The 19,877-nt window shown below is 48.1% G+C and overlaps 10 protein-coding genes across 10 annotated transcripts; 5 read left to right on the plus strand and 5 right to left on the minus strand.

Moving 5' to 3' along the window:
• Window positions 1-184: 184 nt before the first annotated feature.
• Window positions 185-1,558, minus strand: N7509_013685 (uncharacterized protein; the record flags this gene model as incomplete). The annotated part of the gene is made up of 3 exons (XM_056638322.1): window positions 185-573; window positions 656-1,469; window positions 1,553-1,558. The coding sequence occupies 3 exons, from the start codon at window positions 1,556-1,558 to the stop codon at window positions 185-187; spliced, it is 1,209 nt and encodes a 402-aa protein (XP_056481829.1).
• A 1,284-nt stretch (window positions 1,559-2,842) lies between these two features.
• Window positions 2,843-3,109, minus strand: N7509_013686 (uncharacterized protein; the record flags this gene model as incomplete). The annotated part of the gene is made up of 1 exon (XM_056638323.1): window positions 2,843-3,109. The coding sequence occupies one exon, from the start codon at window positions 3,107-3,109 to the stop codon at window positions 2,843-2,845; it is 267 nt and encodes an 88-aa protein (XP_056481830.1).
• Window positions 3,110-3,487: 378 nt separating this feature from the next.
• On the plus strand, window positions 3,488-4,869 carry N7509_013687 (glycoside hydrolase family 27 protein; the record flags this gene model as incomplete). Its single annotated transcript, XM_056638324.1, has 4 exons — window positions 3,488-3,501; window positions 3,578-3,823; window positions 3,880-4,118; window positions 4,313-4,869. 4 exons carry the CDS (start codon window positions 3,488-3,490, stop codon window positions 4,867-4,869), a joined length of 1,056 nt encoding a protein of 351 aa, XP_056481831.1.
• A 1,304-nt stretch (window positions 4,870-6,173) lies between these two features.
• triA (uncharacterized protein) lies at window positions 6,174-8,672 on the plus strand (the record flags this gene model as incomplete). The annotated part of the gene is made up of 4 exons (XM_056638325.1): window positions 6,174-7,892; window positions 7,956-8,100; window positions 8,133-8,392; window positions 8,505-8,672. The coding sequence occupies 4 exons, from the start codon at window positions 6,174-6,176 to the stop codon at window positions 8,670-8,672; spliced, it is 2,292 nt and encodes a 763-aa protein (XP_056481832.1).
• Window positions 8,673-9,121: 449 nt separating this feature from the next.
• Window positions 9,122-10,874, minus strand: N7509_013689 (uncharacterized protein; the record flags this gene model as incomplete). The annotated part of the gene is made up of 2 exons (XM_056638326.1): window positions 9,122-10,607; window positions 10,684-10,874. 2 exons carry the CDS (start codon window positions 10,872-10,874, stop codon window positions 9,122-9,124), a joined length of 1,677 nt encoding a protein of 558 aa, XP_056481833.1.
• A 349-nt stretch (window positions 10,875-11,223) lies between these two features.
• On the plus strand, window positions 11,224-12,877 carry N7509_013690 (Zn(II)2Cys6 transcription factor; the record flags this gene model as incomplete). Its single annotated transcript, XM_056638327.1, has 4 exons — window positions 11,224-11,497; window positions 11,558-11,647; window positions 11,721-11,983; window positions 12,071-12,877. The coding sequence occupies 4 exons, from the start codon at window positions 11,224-11,226 to the stop codon at window positions 12,875-12,877; spliced, it is 1,434 nt and encodes a 477-aa protein (XP_056481834.1).
• A 73-nt stretch (window positions 12,878-12,950) lies between these two features.
• N7509_013691 (GNAT family N-acetyltransferase) lies at window positions 12,951-13,897 on the minus strand (the record flags this gene model as incomplete). The annotated part of the gene is made up of 3 exons (XM_056638328.1): window positions 12,951-13,283; window positions 13,346-13,791; window positions 13,852-13,897. The coding sequence occupies 3 exons, from the start codon at window positions 13,895-13,897 to the stop codon at window positions 12,951-12,953; spliced, it is 825 nt and encodes a 274-aa protein (XP_056481835.1).
• Window positions 13,898-14,507: 610 nt separating this feature from the next.
• Window positions 14,508-16,597, plus strand: N7509_013692 (putative MFS transporter; the record flags this gene model as incomplete). The annotated part of the gene is made up of 8 exons (XM_056638329.1): window positions 14,508-14,583; window positions 14,639-14,715; window positions 14,767-14,837; window positions 14,902-15,193; window positions 15,244-15,315; window positions 15,380-16,084; window positions 16,186-16,290; window positions 16,349-16,597. The coding sequence occupies 8 exons, from the start codon at window positions 14,508-14,510 to the stop codon at window positions 16,595-16,597; spliced, it is 1,647 nt and encodes a 548-aa protein (XP_056481836.1).
• Window positions 16,598-16,976: 379 nt separating this feature from the next.
• On the minus strand, window positions 16,977-18,509 carry N7509_013693 (NAD(P)/FAD-dependent oxidoreductase; the record flags this gene model as incomplete). The annotated part of the gene is made up of 1 exon (XM_056638330.1): window positions 16,977-18,509. One exon carries the CDS (start codon window positions 18,507-18,509, stop codon window positions 16,977-16,979), a length of 1,533 nt encoding a protein of 510 aa, XP_056481837.1.
• Window positions 18,510-18,998: 489 nt separating this feature from the next.
• Window positions 18,999-19,637, plus strand: N7509_013694 (DUF3237 domain-containing protein; the record flags this gene model as incomplete). The annotated part of the gene is made up of 2 exons (XM_056638331.1): window positions 18,999-19,250; window positions 19,302-19,637. 2 exons carry the CDS (start codon window positions 18,999-19,001, stop codon window positions 19,635-19,637), a joined length of 588 nt encoding a protein of 195 aa, XP_056481838.1.
• Between the last annotated feature and the right edge of the window lie 240 nt (window positions 19,638-19,877).

The raw sequence follows: 19,877 nt of genomic DNA on the forward strand, positions 1-19,877 counted from the left end.
TGGTTTCTTACGAGACAACTTGGAGTCATGCGCAATAAGCGAGAGATTTGAACAGCAACTTTAATCCCAGGCACTAGTATCTTCAAATTTTTTAGGACGACATACCATTTGAATATATGGTTCGAGCCTCAAATACACCAATGGAGCTTTGATTCTTCAGTCTGGCCATATCCGGGGGATTCATCTAATAGGCCCAGATCAGCCCACCCCAGCTTGGGTGGTCATTAGTTGACACAGCCCCCTCCTGACCCTCTTCTCTCTGTGCCTGTGTTGTCCATGGCGCCTTTAATTTGCGCTTGACAACATATTGGTAATACATGATGTCCCAAACCGGTTGCGTATTGGATATTCCCCTATTGTACTCGGATATAGTGGGCCACGGAGCACCAACAAGGACTGCCTCACACCTGTGCCAATCTGGATCGTAAGAAACTGTTTCGTTCAGGTTGTATGCAGCGGTATATTCGGATGCCTTCAGTAATAGATCATCCCCGAGCTTATAGAGATCTACCCCTTGGGTTTGGCCCACTCGGGCCGCATATGCAGTCCAAGCAATACCAGACATCGTATGAGCTACATCGTATTAGATATTAGCTCACATTCATCAAACTATTGCAGTAGCATCATTCTGTCAATGTGGGAAATTAATACGCACATTGATCACGACCCGATTCCACAGATTGTCCAGTTTTCGAATTGTACATGGCAAACAGGCTAGCGCACGGATCGTTGATGAAACTGTTCATGGCATAGTTGTACATTGTGACATCTTCCAAATATACGGCAAAGCTCAGTAACGACTTTATACTAACCATGCCGTAGTTTGCTTGTCCAATGACTGCTGCCTGCCGAGAGAACAGCCAATATAGCTGATTGCTAAACCCGGAGCCTCCTCGCCAAGACGCACCCGCTTCAGTCCAATTTCCCTCCCATCGCATAATTTCGGCGGCATTGACGAAAAGATCACCATCAAGACCTATTAATAATGAACGATCAATACCAATAATATCTGTCAAGTTCGACCCCCAAGCATCTATAATCGTGGTACTGCGGTCCCAATGGGCTTGATCTTTGGTAATGTACCACATCAATGCATTCTGCCACGCAGCACGGGCGTCATGGGCAAATGCCGTGTAGTTGCTGATTTTTCCTCGTGAAATGATACCATGTGGTCCTTGCATAGTGTAGTTTGACAGGGAGAAGGTGTCAGTACTAAAATTGGCGAATGTGGAGGCCCAGGGATCTTTGTTGGATAGCACATTGGTACGAATACGCTCCAGATCATCATGAGAGTGCCAGAGCCCAGGATGGGTGAAATCCCCTGGTGATCTCTTCAAATATGGGTTGATATTATTGATATTGGAGACTGCCACCATAGGAAGTGGCCCGTAGATGCCTGGGACATCATTGACGCTTGCATTGCAAATCCGGGTAACGAAGGAAACGAAGGAAACTAAGAAAAGTATCATCTAATAGTAATTAGTGAGACTTTATAGTTAAATGAATTTTAAAAGATAGCAAAAATAAGTACTATATCAATGAATGTACTGACCCTCATGGTGCCACGAGTTGCCACAATCAGAGTAAACTTTCAAAGGTGTGGATTGTCCCGAGTTCCGGTCACCTGAATATTTTCGGGGGAATTATAACTATTCCCAACGCGCAATCCTGGGTGTACATCTCCGAGCACAGGAGGCCATCAAAGTCCAGCGGGTCGGAGCCATCCCCGGAGATTACCCCGAGAGCCGGGCTGGCGGGGTAGCTGACGTTTGTGAGGAGACTCTGCACGATAAATGCGGGGGAGGCTTTGCACTGAACTTATCCCAGTCCATATTATCCCCGGTAATTCACCCGCCGCCTTGAGAAACGCGATGAGGATTAGACGAGGGGAATATCTAATCCCAGAGATTTCTTTCACGTACAAGGATGGCTGGGAAGCAAGGCAGATAGCGGGTAAGGAAAATGGAGAAGGGATTAAGGTAGCTGCGGAGCAGATGAAAAGTGATGAAGAATATACATGATGAAAAATGGACATTATTGAAATGTTAAGAAACATGATGGTTCAATTTGACCATACCATGGAAGGCCCCTTAGTAGATCAGAAAATTAAGAGTACGGAATCGTTGGGAAACAGTAGATTTGAGAAGTAATATTTTAAAGCATGTACGTGTTCTGGGTGGAGTGATAATTGGAAATGGATGTTATTTATCCTATCAACAAGATAGACCTATTGGGTCGTTCCTTGTTCATATTTCCAATGCCGAAGCCCCAACAGAGTGCTATTTCAGTCAAGGCCTTCCGAAGAAGATTTACTTAACAGTATGGAAGATTAGGGTTGGAGCAGCTCCCTGCAATGAACGTCTGTGCAACGTTCGGTAAATCTGACTCAAAAATCTGAGCCGAGGGATCGAGGATACGGTCGATGATATGAACAACGCCCTTCAATGTCCGATATATATTTTTAGAGGGCTTCTATTGGCAAATTTTGAAGTAAAGAGAGTACTCACGCTTGTTACTGGATGATCCGGTCCAGTGACAGTTGCGACATTGTTGATCTTTATTCCCCCGCTCCCTTGCACAAAAGTATTGATATAAAGGTAACTTGCGGTCTAAGTGAGATTGTCAAATATAACCTCCTAGTTACATTTTACTGATGTAGAAATAGAATGAGCTCACCTGTAAACGAGATAGAGATGTGTTGAAGTTGCTGGTTGTCAACTTCGAATTGGGCACATAATGGTGGTTGATCAAGTTACCGATCCACCATTTTCCCTTTCTAACGAGAGAGATCAATGACCAAGTTTCATATAGAATGGGACTTGAAATATTGCTGGAAAGTGTCTTACGGCGTTTTGGCAAACGAGCTATAGTAAGCACCGGTATGTTCGAAGGCGTCGTTGCTTGGGGCAAAGAAGGTGAAAGACCAAGTCGGGGCCGTGTCAAATGCTTTAGCAAATCCTGCCGGTTCTCGTAAAATTTTCGATAAATTTGAAAGGTCGTCTCGAGAATCAATGAAGTCTAGTAAGGTCGTGATGTTCGCAGGCTTTGGTGCGACGTAGACTTGTGATGGCTCAGCGATATAGCTCAGCTTTTCGCTTGCGACCACCATTTGGACGGCACTGAAAATTGGAAAAATAATAATATACTTCAACATTATTGGTATTGAATCAACCGAGTTGAACATTTTAGTAAGTAGCTGCCCTGCTCCATTTTAATGTTTGTAGGAAACGCAGTGCCGGAGCTCGCTCCGGTAAATGAGCCGTCGATACCAAATTTCACAAATAGCCCAAGGCCAATCTGTCGACATAAATAGTATAATAATTAGAGATACTCGTTAAGGTTGTCCATCATTTACCCGAAATTTACGCGAGCGACTATTTCAACGCTCGACGTCTGCAGTTATAATGGGGAGCGCGATGGGGTCAATGATTTTCTTTGGCCTATGTACACTGTCAGGTGCATTGGAAAATTCGGCTGCCACCCCCAAATGGGCTGGAATAGGTGTGTATTCAATTAATGTTCATACCGATATCAGTCATATCAGTCTTTCGGCAAACCCTAATTGATCACTCCCCAGCTGGAACACTTTCAAAAGCAACTTCAACCAATCAGTCATTGAGAACACTGCCAGCCTACTTGTCAGTACAGGCCTACGTGATGCTGGGTACAATTACCTTGTAATGGATGAAGGCTGGCAAGCATTGGAAAGAGATGAAAATGGGCGGCAGCAGCCAAATACAACCAAGCTTCCCGGTGGAGTCAGCGGGATTGCGGAATTCGTGCATAAGAAAGGGCTAAGGTTAGGGGTTTACAGTGATGCCGGGTATCTTATGTCTAACCTTCTGCTTTGCTGAATGAACGACTAATTCAGAATTACAGAATATATGACTGTGGATTTTATCCAGGCTCCTGGGGTTATGAGGAACTCGATGCGGCAACATATGCTGAATGGGGCGTTGATTACCTCAAATACGATAACTGTGGGGGATTTGAGGCCAACACTGAAAGCCCGCAGATTCGCTTTGCAGCTATGAGAGATGCACTTCGAGGTTCTGGTCGGAGTATCTTCTATTCAATCTGCCAGTGGGGTCATCAATTTCCGTGGTACTGGGCGGATGGTCAGTATCCCTTGGAGTTCCCCTGCTCTTATACGTCTTCACTAATTTCTAGCGCATATCAGAGATAAGCCAATCATACCGAATGTCAGGAGATATCACTTATACTTTCAGTGACACCGGAAAAGACTGTGCCGTGGGTGTAATCTTTAAAATGAGAGAATGCAGACGCTGATTGAATGAGCAGTGTAAAACAGCTTATTGCATGAATATCGGCTATGCCGGCTGCAGTGTGTTGACGATAATTCGAAAAATGAGAGAGCTTAGCCCATTCCAAAAACCCGGAGCATGGGCTGATATGGACATGCTTGAGATCGGGAACGGGAACATGACGCTACACGAACAACAAACACACATGTCATTTTGGGCTGCTTTGAAATCACCGCTGATTATTGGTGCGGATCTGCAAAGACTAGCAGTTGAGAGTCTTGATGTGTTGAGAAATAAAGATATTATCGCCATCTCACAGGACTCTCTCGGTAAAGCAGTGGAATATCTTCCATATTTGAGCATCGAGAAGAGTACCCAGGTTTGGGCTGGTCCATTAAGCGGCGGGAAGATCGTCGTGCTGGTCCTCAGTGAGCTGAAGGATGTAAATACTGTCAACCTCTCGCTGGGAGATGTCCCAGGCCTTTCTTCAACCCATTCCTATGCTGCCCGTGATGTATGGGAGGCACGGAATCTTGGCCGGGTGAAGGGTAAGATCTCACTGCAGGTGGCTCCACACCAAACAAGAGTGCTTGTTCTCAGTTAGGCTTCAATCACACGCAGACAGGAGGAGATAAGCATATCCAGTGGCTACTATTCATTAACTACTATTTAGTAAGGTAATCATCGATCATCAAATTTGATAGCTGAGATATCTCACACATCAGGATCATCATCAGAGACTTGTTTTAGGGTGCTCTGGGACTAAGATCCCATCTATAAGATGTAGTGAACGGTTATGGATGGCTTCCTGGTGATGATTACGCCACGATCTTAGCGCGAGCTGCCAGCGGTGGAATTCCGCTCCTCGAGCGGATTCCGCCCCGCCCGCCCGGAGCCCAAGCACGGCTTCCAATTTTCCAAGATGTGAATTTTGATACATTTTGAAAAGCTTTCCTACATAATCTTACGCGGCTCTCATTTTTTGGACTATGGAAAGCTCTTTTGTTCAGACATACTACTAGTTACCAGTGGTAGTAAATACCGTAGGTGCGCATAAAGTGGTCACTTTGTGGTAGCTTCTTGTCTTGGCAAGTCGCTGTCCGATTCACTCACTCCGAGTCTCGGTCCAATTTTTAGTATCAGTAGTATTCTGTTCCTAGTTACTACCTAGTTGCTATCAATTCTGGCTTTCTGGCTGTGACCCCACTGACATCCATCCGATGGGCACCTGGGCACCGGATTCGAGTTAATGGTGCTACTACAAGTACAACTCGAAGTAGACTCGAAGTATATATTCGGGCTGTCACTAGCAGGTTTCCGAGCAAACCGTAGCACACCAGGCTGGCAGAGTTGAAGTAACAGCTTGAAGATACCCCCCGGAGGTGGCTGATACTAGTCTCGTTAAATTATATTCCACTCCCTCATTTTTTATAGTGATATCTGTCAGTGCCACTGTCGCTGTCAAAGTTGACTTACTATATGATTAGTCATACAGTCACGTGACCCGTAGCTACAAAGTGGCATCAAAGAAGTAGATTGATAGCTACCTTTGATCCAAGAATATGATTATGGAACAGAAAATAGAAATTCAAGTTATTTACTAGAATAATATCAATACCTAGCACTAGTATATCTCAATTTATTCAACTGGAGTACACTACATCTACCTTCTACTGCTAAGTCCAAAGCTCTCATCCCAATGCGGGAGGATCCTCCCGAGCTCCTTGCGGTCCGAGAACTTCTCCTTTGTCCACGTATCGAATATCCCACCTGGGCACCCTCTCCATCACCACCGCCCGCCCTCACCCTTCGCTCTGCATGTCGCAATCCCCGGTCGCTTGTCCTCAACCATAACCTTTGCCTCGCGCTGGTGGCCGTCGTGGTCTCCCGCGGGTGAAAGCTGGCGCGATGGATTTGCGCACGATCATGAACACCGACGGCGGTGCCTCCAACCGTCAAGCGGCTATTCAATCCTCGAGTTCTCCGATCGAGGTCGATCCTGCTCATCAGCAGCGCGCGCAGATTCCTGTGACCGACTATCCCAATCGCCCTCCGCCTGGCCAACACCACCCCTCGCACGCCTCCCCAGAGCGAGCCGCATCCTACAGTGGCCCTGCCCATTCGTCTCCTTACCAACAATTCAATGCCGGTCCCCCACCGTTAAATACGGCGATACCACCTCAGCAAACTCAGAGTCCCTCGAGTGTTTCGACTCCATATGGACTTGGCGCGCGTGATCAGTACGGCGCGTCGGTGTACAATTCGCACCCCCAACACCCCGCGGGTCCCCTGGCCTCACCATACACTCCACAGCCGATGAGCGCTGGGCCCCATGTTCCTCCTGAGCAGCAGTCATATTTCGCTCAACAACGGTCTCATTCCCTTCATTCTGTGATGGCGAACCCGCGCGCCCCGGCCGAGACCTTTCCTAACAAAGAAAACTTCCCCTCCGCCGCTCCCCAACCACCTCCACCGCATCAACATCAATTTTCTCCTTCCGCCCATCGATCCGTACCAGGCACACCTTTGGGCCCTCCCCCAAATTTAGCCTCTCGACAATCGCCCTCTTCGGCGCGTCCACAATCCTCAGGTCAAGACTCCCACAACCCTCTCTCCAGCCCTCGGCAGATACAAGACCCGCAGATCCGAGATTTGTCCCGGACTCATTCACCATCAGCCCAGCGTCACTTTTCACCAGGAAGTCGAACTTCCGATTCCGCATCTCAACCTCATCCCGGCGTCAAGCAAGAATCCGTCGAGCATACCACTCCCCGAGCCGCCTCGAGGCGAAATAGCACAGCAGCCCCGTCTGACGCGACAGGCGCGGTTCCAACACGATCTTCGGAAGAAAGGAAGTGGAACGAAAGCCCTTCGACTCCGTTTGGATCAGGGCCGGGATCAGATGCACGCGTTTCACCGATCGCGACTGTTCATTCACAAATGAACTCTTCGCCCTCCGGACAAAGGAGTGGATCGCATCCTTTGAAGATGGAGGTCGACCATGAACCTGTTTCCCGGGTCAGTAGTCAACCCCCCAAAGCAAAGAGGCGGCGGTACAACGAGCCTCCCATTTATGCACAACGATCAGCTCGTACCAAGGGCAAATGTCCTGTTATACCCAGTCCCCGGCCCCCAGTTCCAAAACACGCGAGGCAATCGCTTCAGGAATCGTGGGCAGCTGGCAGAAGATCCTCCACAACCGGTCCACCACCACCGTCCGCCACGCCATCACGTATAACTCGGGCACCGGGAGCAGCAGCTGCACCAGTCCCGAACGGTCCTCCCCCTCCCCCTACCCCGGCCCAGCCTGCATCAAGAAGTCCCGCCCAAGAAGGAGCTCTTGGCATCTGGGAGCCCTCGATAACAGGTTTCATTCCGCACGAAGAGATTACACATGAACTCTGCGACTTCCTATTCCGACATGTGGTCGCCAGAAATGATGTTGGCACGGGACCAGCGGGCGCAGCAGCCACCGGAGCTGGTGCGATTATTGAGGTGGAAGCGAAGTTGGGTCATATTATCGACCAAGACCGCAGAGAGAGGCTGATTTTGCCAATAAAAACCGAGGCGATCATCAGCAAGGAAACTGCGGGATTCAGGACATCATTCGAGAGCAACATGACAGTCGTAAGTACAACTTAATCGGAGTAGTCTGAAATGTGGAATCTGGAACTAACGGTTATTTACTAGGAGCAACACCGTGCTTATAACAATTTCCTCAACCAGACCGTGAAGGACTCTATGATCCCACCTCGCATCCAACTCTCATACGCCCACAAGAAGGAGCGCGATACATTCTACGAAGTTTCGCCTGAAGAGCTACCCCAGTCATTCGGTCGAATCTGAACCCTCGTCACAAACCCAAAGTTCGTGTGACAACAGACCAACGAACCGGCGAAGTCCTCGCGAAAATCATCAAGTGCCGAGTCGCAGATATGGACATTTATAGCCCCCGCACGGCTTTTGACTGGCGAGTGAGCGTGAATCTGGAAATGGAATACGAAGGTGATATTCGGAATCTGCCCGTCGTGGACGCAAGCAGTGGTCGCGGTGAGCGCAACAAAGATCGTATGAGCTATCGACATCAAGCCTACCAAGTCGACTTGACCCAAGTGGCCAGGGCCGAAGTATGTTCTCCCACTCGAACCCACATCCCCCCTCCTCCCCTTCCCGCTCTCTTTTCTACTACCCTTCGACGTTGTGTTACTGTGTTGAACCGACCTTCTGACCTCCTCATAGTCCGCAATGAAAAATGAATTCGACCATGAGCTCGAAGTCGAAATCTCGGGCGCTGAGCTTAAGCGACAGGGCCAACTTGCTGCAGCCGGTGACCCGAAGAACCAATACGAAGAGCTGGTAAAGGGTTTCGTGGATAATGTTCGCGTGCTGGCACGGGTGAAGTCTTGATACGAATCTTTTCTTTCTTTTCCATTTCTGTTCAATTTCTGTACCATGTATTCTAACACTCTATTCGGGATTCCGCTTCCCTTGCACCCTCTACTTCCAGCTTTTCCAGCTCTTCCAACTCTCTTTTTTCTTTCTTGTTCTGCAGATATGGTTCTCACTGGTATTAATTCTTCGTGGGTTTAAAAAGAGACGGCAGCAATAGACAGGATCGGCAAGAATTTCCTTTTTACCATCATAGGACCTTTCAATTCCTCTCTCTTTTAGATGATGCGTATTCTTATGGTAGCGTTGGACGGGGAGAACTATTTCTGAATAACGAGAGGATAGACTAACCACGCCATGGCTACCTATCTTACACTCGAGTTTTGCGCTTCTTATAAAAAGAAGTAGTAGACACTTATCCCATGGTGGTACTGTATTCAATAATTCAGTAGCTATCCCCTATTGACCTACATTTCTAGTTTCCAGCGCCTTGTTACTAACGAGTCAACACCAGCGAGCCACTTCTTCCACACCGTCCCATTCCCAAGCCCCAAGATCATCTTGATTCTCTCATATCCGCGTACATCTTCGTCCTCGGCCTCATTCTTCAACTCGAATTTACTATCTGGCCCCCAGACCATCCATCTTTTCTCCCCTTTCGAATGCCACGGTGCAAGCCCATTTGCAAACCGTATCCAAGCCGACATGAATTCCTTCACCATCTCGCGCTCCGAATCATTCATTTCGTTCTCCAAATTTCCAAAAAGGTACAACAGTTCATGAGCATGATACGCTGTACCCTCAAACGAATTCTTAATGCGAGACCTCTGATCAAAGTGATACGAGTAGAAGCTCTCTTGCACTTCAGACTTTCCCCCAACACAAATCTCCGCGAGAATGTAGTTCGGAATCTTGAAAATAGCATCACCACACATATGTTCGACCCTGACCAAAAGTTCAGCCGGCGAAAGATCATCGGTGATTTCATATTCCCGGAGAAAAAGATCCGTCTCACCCTCATCCTGAATATGAGACTGAAGCGTCCTGCGAATAGAGGCAAAACTTTCCTCTCCCTCAAGTAGATTGAGATGGAAGATAACTCCCTCGTGGTACGTATCCCCAATCATCAAGCTCTCCAACCACAGCGGCGGCGCATGAACGGCACTATGATCAAGATCCTCGGGATAGAACCACCCATCTATACAAGGATTACCCGTGCCGGATGGCACACCTTGAATAAGCGGCGTTGCATCCGCAAGATCCTGCTGTGGAATAGCGCGGAGTTTATCCATCACACCATCACTACCCGAATCGATCGAGAAATGCGCACAAACAGCCTCGAACAACCGATCATGCTGAGCAATCGTCCACGGAGGAATCGAAACTGCCAAGCCCGACATACAAACCGCGCGATGAAAGACGGGCGGTTTTGCTGAGAGAAGTTGGTTGTTTATTGATATTCCACCGGCTGATTCGCCCACTGCGGTGACGTTCGATGCATCGCCGCCGAAATGTCCGATGTACTTTTGCACCCAGGAGAAGGCGGTTTGTTGGTCTGTTAGACCAAAGTTTCCGCTACCTGCGTGTCCATCTTGAGCGAGGGAGGATGCTATTGTAGAACCGGCGAGAAATCCGCCTAGTCCGACGCGGTAGTTGAAGTTTATGCAGATTATGGGTTGGTCTATGGTGATGCTGTGGGAGACTAGATTTACCGGGTCGAAGATGGGGAGGTTGGCGCCGCCGTAGAGGAGAGAGCCTCCATGAACATAGACGAAGACTGGGAAGGGTTTCTTTTTGTCGGTGGTGGTGGGTTGATAAGCGTGAGGAATCACGATGTTAAGAACCAGGGCGGAAAGTTCGTCCACGTTCCATTCGGTGAAGTGTGGTGCTGGAGGGACGGGCACAAGTTCATCGGAATCGTCACCTGGGGTGGTGGGATTTGGGCAATTACTCCTATTGAGATTGAATTATGAGATTCTGGTTTCTTTTTGATGCTCGAGATGAATCGAAGAGGTAACTCTATACCTACCCTTGTTTGGTCCCATCATGGAATTGACCCTCCCAGGAAGTTTTGAGGATAGATCGAGTCCATCTTTTGGCAAGATCTGCGTAGGGAATACCGCTGAATTGCTGCACGCCGTTGGCAAATTGTAGACCATCCAGCCTACCCAGGCCAGGGATAGTAGTCGTGCACTTGGAGATGGGGGTTTGGAATGACATGGGTTGGAAGTAGTTCAAGTTGACAGAAGTAGATTCACGTGCTAGAATATCTTGCTATCTCTCATTTATATGATATGCTTGAGCTGTCTATTTTACTACTAGTACATGTCAAAAGAAATGCCATACATAGTACTAGAGCATCCCAATTTTGGTCCTTTGGTCCTTATCATCCCAAAAAGGAAGCCAGACGCGCTATCAGAAGTTAATCCACAAGCTCCACTTCCCCCGCATTCTCCTGCCCGCGCATTAAATGAACTCTTAGCTTCTCCCAGACGCCTCGGTTACGAGATACATCTCAACCAGGCAATCTGACCGAGATCAAACTGATATATTCCTTCCTCAATCTGGAATGTCGACCCGCTCATATCAAGGTTGCTGGACCTGCAAGCGCCGCCGTCGGCGTTGCGACAACACTCGACCAACTTGCCAGGGCTGTGCGCGCCGGGGGGTTGAATGCGAGGGATATGAAGTGCGATTGCGATGGGGGAGCGGTATTGCCTCGCGCGGTAGATATACCGGAGCAGACAAGCCGCTTGAGGAGAGCGTGCCGCCGAGGCCAAAGGGGAGGCAGCGGGACTTGATTCGGGAGAAGATGAGGTTGGAGCCTCAAGGTCAGATACCTGGTGGGTCTCTCTTCGAGGATGGGTACTCCGTAATTTGGCTGTATCTGACGCGTTGCATAGTGAAGCTCGACGTGATGAGTCCTGAATTTGGCGAACCAGTCTGCTTGAAGACGGCGAGAGAGGAAGAAGAAGAGGTCATCTTTAATGAATGTAAGTGGTATTACCGTTTTTCTTTCCTGTCTAATCATGAAGTTCCATAAGATTTGATGCTAAGCAAAAATAGTTTTGAAAAATGGTATCAACGTTCTCCACTCGACTACTGCGCGAGAATCTATGCTGCAGCCCCGACTTCCCCAGCTTCGCGAGGAATCTGATGCTCTGTACACCATTTGCCTCACGTTCCAACTATCTCTCAGCAACCACCATAGCTCGCAATTTCTAGAATACTTTGACACATCTCTACGGAAGTTCAGATCTGAACTAGCCCGTAGCACGAGCCTCTTGGACGGAACGTTGACAGCCGGGCTGCTGCTGTGTAGCATTGGTGTGCGTTACCCTGATATGAGATGCGGCCACCCTTCCATTGGCTTGCGAAAGTGGTGACCTGGATAATGCTAATAAACTGCTATTTAGTTGATGCATGGATTGCCGTGGACAATGCATCTAGAAGGCATGCACAATATCTTGCAAAGCCATGGCCTTTCCGATGGGGCATCCGATAGCGGAACTTCCACGTTCCGCAGTCATTTACTCGAGGTCATGGGAGTGATGGATCTGCCTTGTTTCTCGATTGGTCGACAGACCCATCCTTCCTCCATAGGCCGTCAGAGTTCCTGCATCGGCATCTGGCGTCGGTACTGCCAGTCAGCCACACCGAGGCGAGGCGTAGAACCGGTAAGTGGACTGCCGCGAACGCTACTAGATATCTTCGCAGGTATCGGGATAGATACCACAGAGCAGCATTTTTGGGACTGGGCAGGCGAACCGGGCAGTTTCTTGCAATGCTATTTGTGGGAGGCTCATCGGCTAGCTGGAATCTTATCGCTTCGCCGACATCTACGGTCCGTGCGGAATAAAGATGACCATGAGATCTGCGACTTGTCAACGCGCCAAGAGCCAAATTCGTGCGCAGATGCAACGGTTTTGGTAACACGCATCATGGCTAATATGGATGCATTGAGACTGGCGTGCACCGAGCGACCCACGGAAGATGCTTTTATCAAGAATGCCGTTCTCTTCCCAATATTCGTGGCGGGGTTGGAGATTACCGTATTGGCAGAGAACCCCCAATGCCAAAAGGCTATTAGAACTTGTACATTCGGATCACGGCAGGATGAGATCCTCTTGAGTCTACTGGAGGAAATGTGGCGAAGGAATGATCCAGACTTGAACGTGGATGACTTGGCCCGGGAAAGAGGCCTTGAGATGGGATTGCTATGAGCTTGCGGAAGGGCTCTGTCTATTCATTTAATAAATAATCTTGAAAATGGACAGAGTACAAGATGTTTCGCCTCTATTGTGCACTGTCTTCGCCCGTCCGTATCATGCCCCATAACTTCACTGTAGCGCTTTCGTTATGGGAAGTTTCATCCGTCAATACCATTTCCTCGACAACACGGAAGCCAAAACTTTCGTAGAATCTAATGTTCCCCTCTTGAGTACACTCGAGATACAGAGGCTGATTTCGAGTATAGTCCAAGGTCCACTTCATAACATTCTTGCCGATCCCTCTCGACTGCAAACAGGGATGAACGGCGACGACTTCTAGATACCATAATCCCTGTCTGTACTCCGTTTGTAAGGAATCCAGGGATTTTGTGTGAGATGACATCATTAGATCAACTCTCTAAATTGATTAAAAAATGTCAGATCTGATCTATGAAGAAATTAAAATGGTGAAAACATTACCTCCATTTTGCAATCCTTATCCTCAATAGGGTTGAAGATTTCCAGCAGCCAAATCTTGCATTTTAACAATGTACGGGAGAAGGACCACCCAATCTCTCCTGGAGGTGGAAAAAGAAAGACGACAGCACCTGCATCTTCTAACCCTGCAGCTTTAGCTTGTTCCTCATACAGAGACACTTCAGCCGACTTCCCGAATGAGCTATCTGAGCTCTGAGACGATTGTCTTGCTTCTCCCTTTTGTGGATTTTCGCGGGCAATCTGGCTAACATCATATGATTGAAAAACCAACCCATTGGCCATGATTGACTGTACACGGCGATGTTGCCATTTCTGAATATTGAGGTTTTGTCGGGCCCAGGGTTGCGCATTCGGGCGGAGCCATTGGATCAGCGGGTCAGAAGAAAAGGCTGCATTGACAGTTCGAGCGATCGCTGCGATAGAGGCCTCTAATAATTGGTGTTCACGTTAGTCTATCAAAAAAATAGCCATAGGATGAGTATGCGAACCATTATGAGCTTGAAATAGCTTGATCTTATTATCTCTGGTAGACATTGCGATGGATGATCGTTGATCGGGCACAATTAGTACCTAGAGATATGCTAGGAAAAGCGGAATCTTCGAATTTAACGAATAAAAAATCATTTCGCTCTGTTTATCAGCAAGTCTACATGCGATTCCTAGGCGTCATCCAAAAAAGGTGCGTCCGCCTACCAAACAAAGGAGTTTCATCAGAATACTTTAGTCATGAAATTCCGACGTATCATGAAGTATCAACGCGAAACGAGCTAGCCGGAGTTTGGTGACGATCTCGCGTACTTCGCTCCGCTTATCGCGTCGCTCCTTACTCTTTTAAGAAGGCCGACCCCCTGCACCCAAAATGTGGATAGCGTCGCCGCCACAAAAGGACTAGATGTCGTTCTCTCCGCACTCCGTTCCCGATGATTCATTGCCACCCCCAGATTCCAGGGCTTATCTCACCGAATTGAAGTGAATGATCACTATGTTCGCTGTAGTGGCTTGAAACTATACTAAGCCCCTATCATGTGGACTCGGTGCTAATCACATCTACACACTCGAGAGGAATGATTAAATATCGCCTCATTTCAACACTTCTTCGCTCAGTTTACTGTGGGTTAAGGCTCAATATCTTTCAAGCTGCACAATGGAATCCCATTTTGATACTTCAGTTTATGGGGGTGACACCCTTGCGCCCCCTGGGACTTTCCTACTCATTCGGGGTAAGGCACATTGCACAGATCTCAGAAAAGAAAGCACGACTAATCTCACAATCAGAGGACATGTCCGAGTCCGGTGGTCAACGGACTATTATGCTCGATCCTGTTCCAACGAGCGATCCCAATGAGCCTTTAGTGAGTATTTAGTCTTTTGTGCAACCGTTTGCTTTCGATCTGACGAGGAAGAATTGGAGCACCCTCCGCAAGGCTGTCAACTGGACCATAGTCCTGGGAATGACGATTGTTACATTCACCCTGTAAGTGAAAGCTCAGGTGCTCGATTTATCCCGAGTCGTACTCATTGTATACGCTTTTGGATAGTCTTTCAATCCAACCAATCTTTTGGCAGCAAATGATAGTTGATCTTCAGGTCGAGTATGAGCAGCTGAATCAATCAATGTCGGTCAACTTCGTAGGCCTTGCCGTGGGATGCGTGATTTTCATTCCCGTAGCGAAGAAATTTGGCCGTCGTCCCGTTTACATCGTCTCCGCCTCAGTCCTACTCGCGACTTCATTTTGGATGTCTAAATTGGAGACTATAACAGAGCTCTACATTTGCAACCTATTACAAGGGCTCGGAGGGGCAGTCAACGAAACAATTGCAATGATTACGGTACGAAATACTCTCACCTTGAAATTCAAGTCTTAGCTGACATTCCTCAGATTGCAGATTTGTTCTTCGTGCACCATCGTGGCAGTATGAACGGTCTCTACATGACTATGGTGATGATTGGTGTATGCAATGAATCCTCCCAAATTGCCAAACTCAGGCCGAATGAATTTTCTAATATGGTTGCAGAGTTTTCTTACACCGATGGCGGCGGGTACTCAAGCAACTAGACAGGGATGGCGCTGGTCATACACAACGCTGGGTATCTTCAACGCCCTGTTTGTGATACTTTTCATCTTTCTCTACGAGGAAACAAAATATACGCCTGTAATTTCAGGGAGTCCCAGACCCGGAACTGCTGAGGATGATAATCCTGAGAGCACAGGCGACCCAGACACCAAAAAGGCACCGTCGGTGACCAAGGCTTCGGTGTCCGACGAGCCAAGCACCCAGAGTCACCAGTTAGACACAACCATTCCCCTCAATTCTTGGCGAAAACGTCTGGCTCTTGTTACCGCGACTCCAGAATCGATCTGGCCCTATTATTATCGTCCTTTCAAAACCATATTTACCTTCCCCGCGGTGATGTTTGCGGGCCTTCAGTATGCCGCTGGCGTCATTTGGCTGACTATTTTGTCAAGTGTGCTATCCTTGGTCTTTCCACTCCCACCATATCTTTTCACTCCCGAACAAATTGGATTCATGAGCTTGGGACCGTTTATCGGAAACCTACTCGGAGCAGTCTACGGCGGTGTTTTGGGTGATTGGTCGATCCTCTATTTCTCTCGCAGAAATAATGGATTTTACGAGCCGGAGATGCGTCTTTATATTCTTCACCTTCCGGCCCTGACGATGGCTGGAGGTATAATCATGTTTGGTGCTACAATTGAACGGGTAAGTTCGGTCGGTGATACAGCCTTCTGCAGGATGGATATTTCTTCCGTCTCCCCTAGCTACCAGTCATGGTGTATCGTGCTAACAACGCGATTTGCCAGGGAATGCACTGGATCTATCCTAGTGTTGGTGGCGCCCTTTTCGGGTTTGGACTCGGCAGTATTGGTGATGCTTCCTTGACTCTGGTGATCGATAGTTACCGTGATGTAAATACCACTCCATTCGCTGAGGTTTGCAGAGACCGATTATTGACACTCATTTTAGATTACCGGAGACGCCTTTACAGCAATTGCATTCCTTCGCAATGCCTGCAGTATTGGTATTCCATTCGCTATCACACCCTGGATCGCACGAAATGGGCTGCAAAACATGTTCATTGCTTGTGGGTTTATTAGTTTCGGAGTTACACTTCTCGCAGTACCGATGATCTTCTGGGGAAAGACAGCTCGTCGGGCGTTAGCTGTGAGATATTATCGACTAGTTGAGCAACAGGGTAGCCTGGGTGCACACTGAGAATTTCTTTCTGAGATTCCTATGACATTTATGTATATGTGAAAATTCATGTACAAATGACCTTCCAAGGTTTGGACTTGGTACTTATGTTATGATGTTCTTTTCTTACGTGAATGGAAATCGCTCATTTTCATTCAAGATCAACCTCTCTTCAATTTCGCATTAATATTATCTTGTGATTCAAGAGGTACGATACGTGAAATATTAGATGCCTTCAAAAAACGGTTTCTATCTTGGGATTATCAATATGGTAGATAACAATACTTAGGCTGCATGAGAGCGCCGAAGAGGACAAGCAGAATACCCAAAATAAAGGTCCCACCTGGGCAGCAACTAATTATACAACGAGAAGTTGGTTAAGTCGTATGTGGATGCTTTCTCACAGCGAAGCTCTCTGCGACGATGGAACTGTTCTCGAAAGAACGGACTTCGATATCCGATCTTCGGTTACGAGCATTTGAGCTGGTAACCATGAAATGTCCCCATCGACAGCTGGAGAAAGTCTATTATCCCGCTTTAGCAACATAGTCGCCAAAGCCTTTCCGCACAGCCATGCTTGGACCATTCCCTCGCCACCAAATGCTGCAGACACCCATTCAGATCCGGTCTCAGCACTAGTAGATCCAGGTCGTTCTGTCACAGAACTGGGCAATTGTCCGACCCAGGGGAAACCATCTGCACTGAAAGCCATGTTACCAGTCCACATGGCCTGCACTGGATCACCGTCAATCTCGCCCCAGTTTTGGCGTCCAAAGACGACCGGGAGAGCGCCCGAGAGATGGATATCACAATACAGGCTCATTTCATTATCCGTCGCAACTCCCAAATCAGCAATGCCACCACCTTCACTCCGGGCAAAGCCGCCTCCGAACATCATTTGTCCACTCGGTAGCTGCGTGAGATAATCGAAGCCACGGTCATAACTGAACATCCAAGAATGCTTGGCAGCCTGGCAGGGGAAATTGCTTCCAGGTGTCTGAGCGGACATCTGTCCGCGTAACGGGAAAATACGACCACGGAGGCCGGGCACTAAATGGGTGACGTGTGCATTTGTGCAATGAATTACATGCCGAGCTGAGGTCACTCCTCGACTTGTCTCGACCCGATACTTGTAGGTGGAAGATGGCGTCTCGCTAATCGATGTGACGGCGGTTTGATCTTCAACGCGGAATTGACCGGGGTGTTTAGAAAGTAGATGAGCCAGAAGACTAGTCACGAACTTGTACGGCCACAGTGCGCCTGCTGGCCCAGCGATAACACCATGAGCCCGAGAGAGCTTGAAATCTTCCGGCATCGACTTTCTATCGTAAGCGATCCATTCGGCAGCTTCCTCTGGCATGCCGGCCTTGAATCGACTCAATCGCTCCAACGCATCTTTCCAGGCCTCCTCTCCAAAGAAGGCGCTCAGAAACTGTACTTTGCGTGCCTGAACATGTTCCGTCAATCCAAGATCCTCGCAAACATTGAGCATCTCATTCAGGTGAGCAAGACGGAAGCGAAGGGTCTTCTTCGCAACCTCTTCCCCGTGCTCGTCCGCTAGCTCGGAATATTCGTCTGCAGTCTCCAGGATATGTCCACCGTTTCGACCGGTAGCTCCACTGCAAATATCGCGAGCTTCAACCATAATGACAGACGGGACTTCCCGACTGGAGTTGGACTTGATGCCATTTTCAAGTAAGGTACGTGCGATGGATGCGCCAGTGATGCCTGACCCGATGATAACAACATCAGCCTCGGCGGGGAGAGGTTTTGAGGACCGAGTCGCAAAACTTGCATGAGGATCTTTGAGCCAAAAGGATGATGTAGTTGTATTTTGAGGAATCCCCGGATCTGCGAAGATGCGATCTAAAGCTTGTTGTCGCTCTATAGCTGGGATCGCAGGATCTTCCAGGAGCATATTGGCAAAAGGCATGGTGTCGTAAAGAAGACGTGGACAAAAGAATCGGGGGATAGTACGGAGTATGAAAAGGAATTTTCACTTCTGTAAAGAAAAGCAAGTAGAGCTGATTCAATAAGAGGAAAAAGCTATCTCAAATAGGGCGCGATGGCGTGTTGTAACCGGCAGCCAAGGGTGATCGTTCCTGGCTAATCAGCTGCAGCCTCTTGGACTTCCCTGTTCCTCACTAGTGACCCTCATACCACCTTGACATCAGTTCCAATCTATGCAACGGCCTTAAGCTTTCTCTGATAACTGATAACTGATAACTGATAAACGTTTGTGGTAGGGTCCACCTGCTGGTTTTGATGTGCGCGGGGGAAATGACTCCACACTTCTGGAACCCGCGGATTCCGCAGTATCATGAAGCACAAGACGATGAGTTAAAAGCCATTCCAGACTCAAGAAATGTGAGTTCACAAAGGGAAAAATAACGAAACTTGACTCATCTTCAATCAGCTGACCATGTCTACTTCTCCCTCGCCTGGCAATGCCTTTTTCCCCGACGGCCCGCAAATGCGCCTCCCTTCCATCGCCTTTCTGTACCGTCTAGAGTGCGAAACGACCGAGGACTTTGATCTCGGAGCCCCACATGATTCTGGAGTCATTCGAAGCATCGTCAATATCACACGCGGTAGCTTGAAGGGACCTAGGATTGAAGGCAATATTTTGCCTCTGGGAGGTGCGGATTGGGCTACCGTTATCAAGGGAACGCATGTATGAGAACTAGAAATCGCTTTGGGAGTTTTTATAATGACCATTATCCAGTCCATGAAACTTGATGCTCGATACACGGTGCGAACGAATGATAACTATTATCTCTACATTCGCGCGCATGGACTTTACCGTCCTGGCCCGGGGACAAACTATGCGAAGCAAGTCGAAACCGATCCGACTTTGATTCCTCCGTCGACGATATCGCAAGATGATGTGGAGTTCTTCTCGCATCTGCGGATTGAGGCAGGTCCAGGGCCATACAATTGGTTGAATGGGCTTGTGTGTTTGGGAGTTATGAGCTGCCAAGATGGAAAGATCTGGATCGACGCGTATCATCTCACCAATTTCCCTGGTGTCAAGCCGGAGAACGTGGTTGCGAAGGCATAGATTCACGGTAGTTGAGGAGCTTGCGTGTACCGAGGCAGTAAAAGCAATCTGTGTCACATAATATGCACTTAGCCGAATCTAGTAGGTGGACGCACCGAAACATTGCAAGGGATTCATACTGTGGAGACGCGGTGAATCAACGAGAATCGGTGGGGAAACTACCGATGGACTGCCCCTCATCGTTATCCTTATCATCATAAGATACTACTAGTACTACACGAGATATTTTTATATAAAGTT

Source organism: Penicillium cosmopolitanum (assembly GCF_028827165.1).
Source record: "Penicillium cosmopolitanum strain IBT 29677 chromosome Unknown utg000012l:1.0-3308103.0:1.0-3310761.0, whole genome shotgun sequence".
NCBI lineage: Eukaryota > Fungi > Ascomycota > Eurotiomycetes > Eurotiales > Aspergillaceae > Penicillium > Penicillium cosmopolitanum.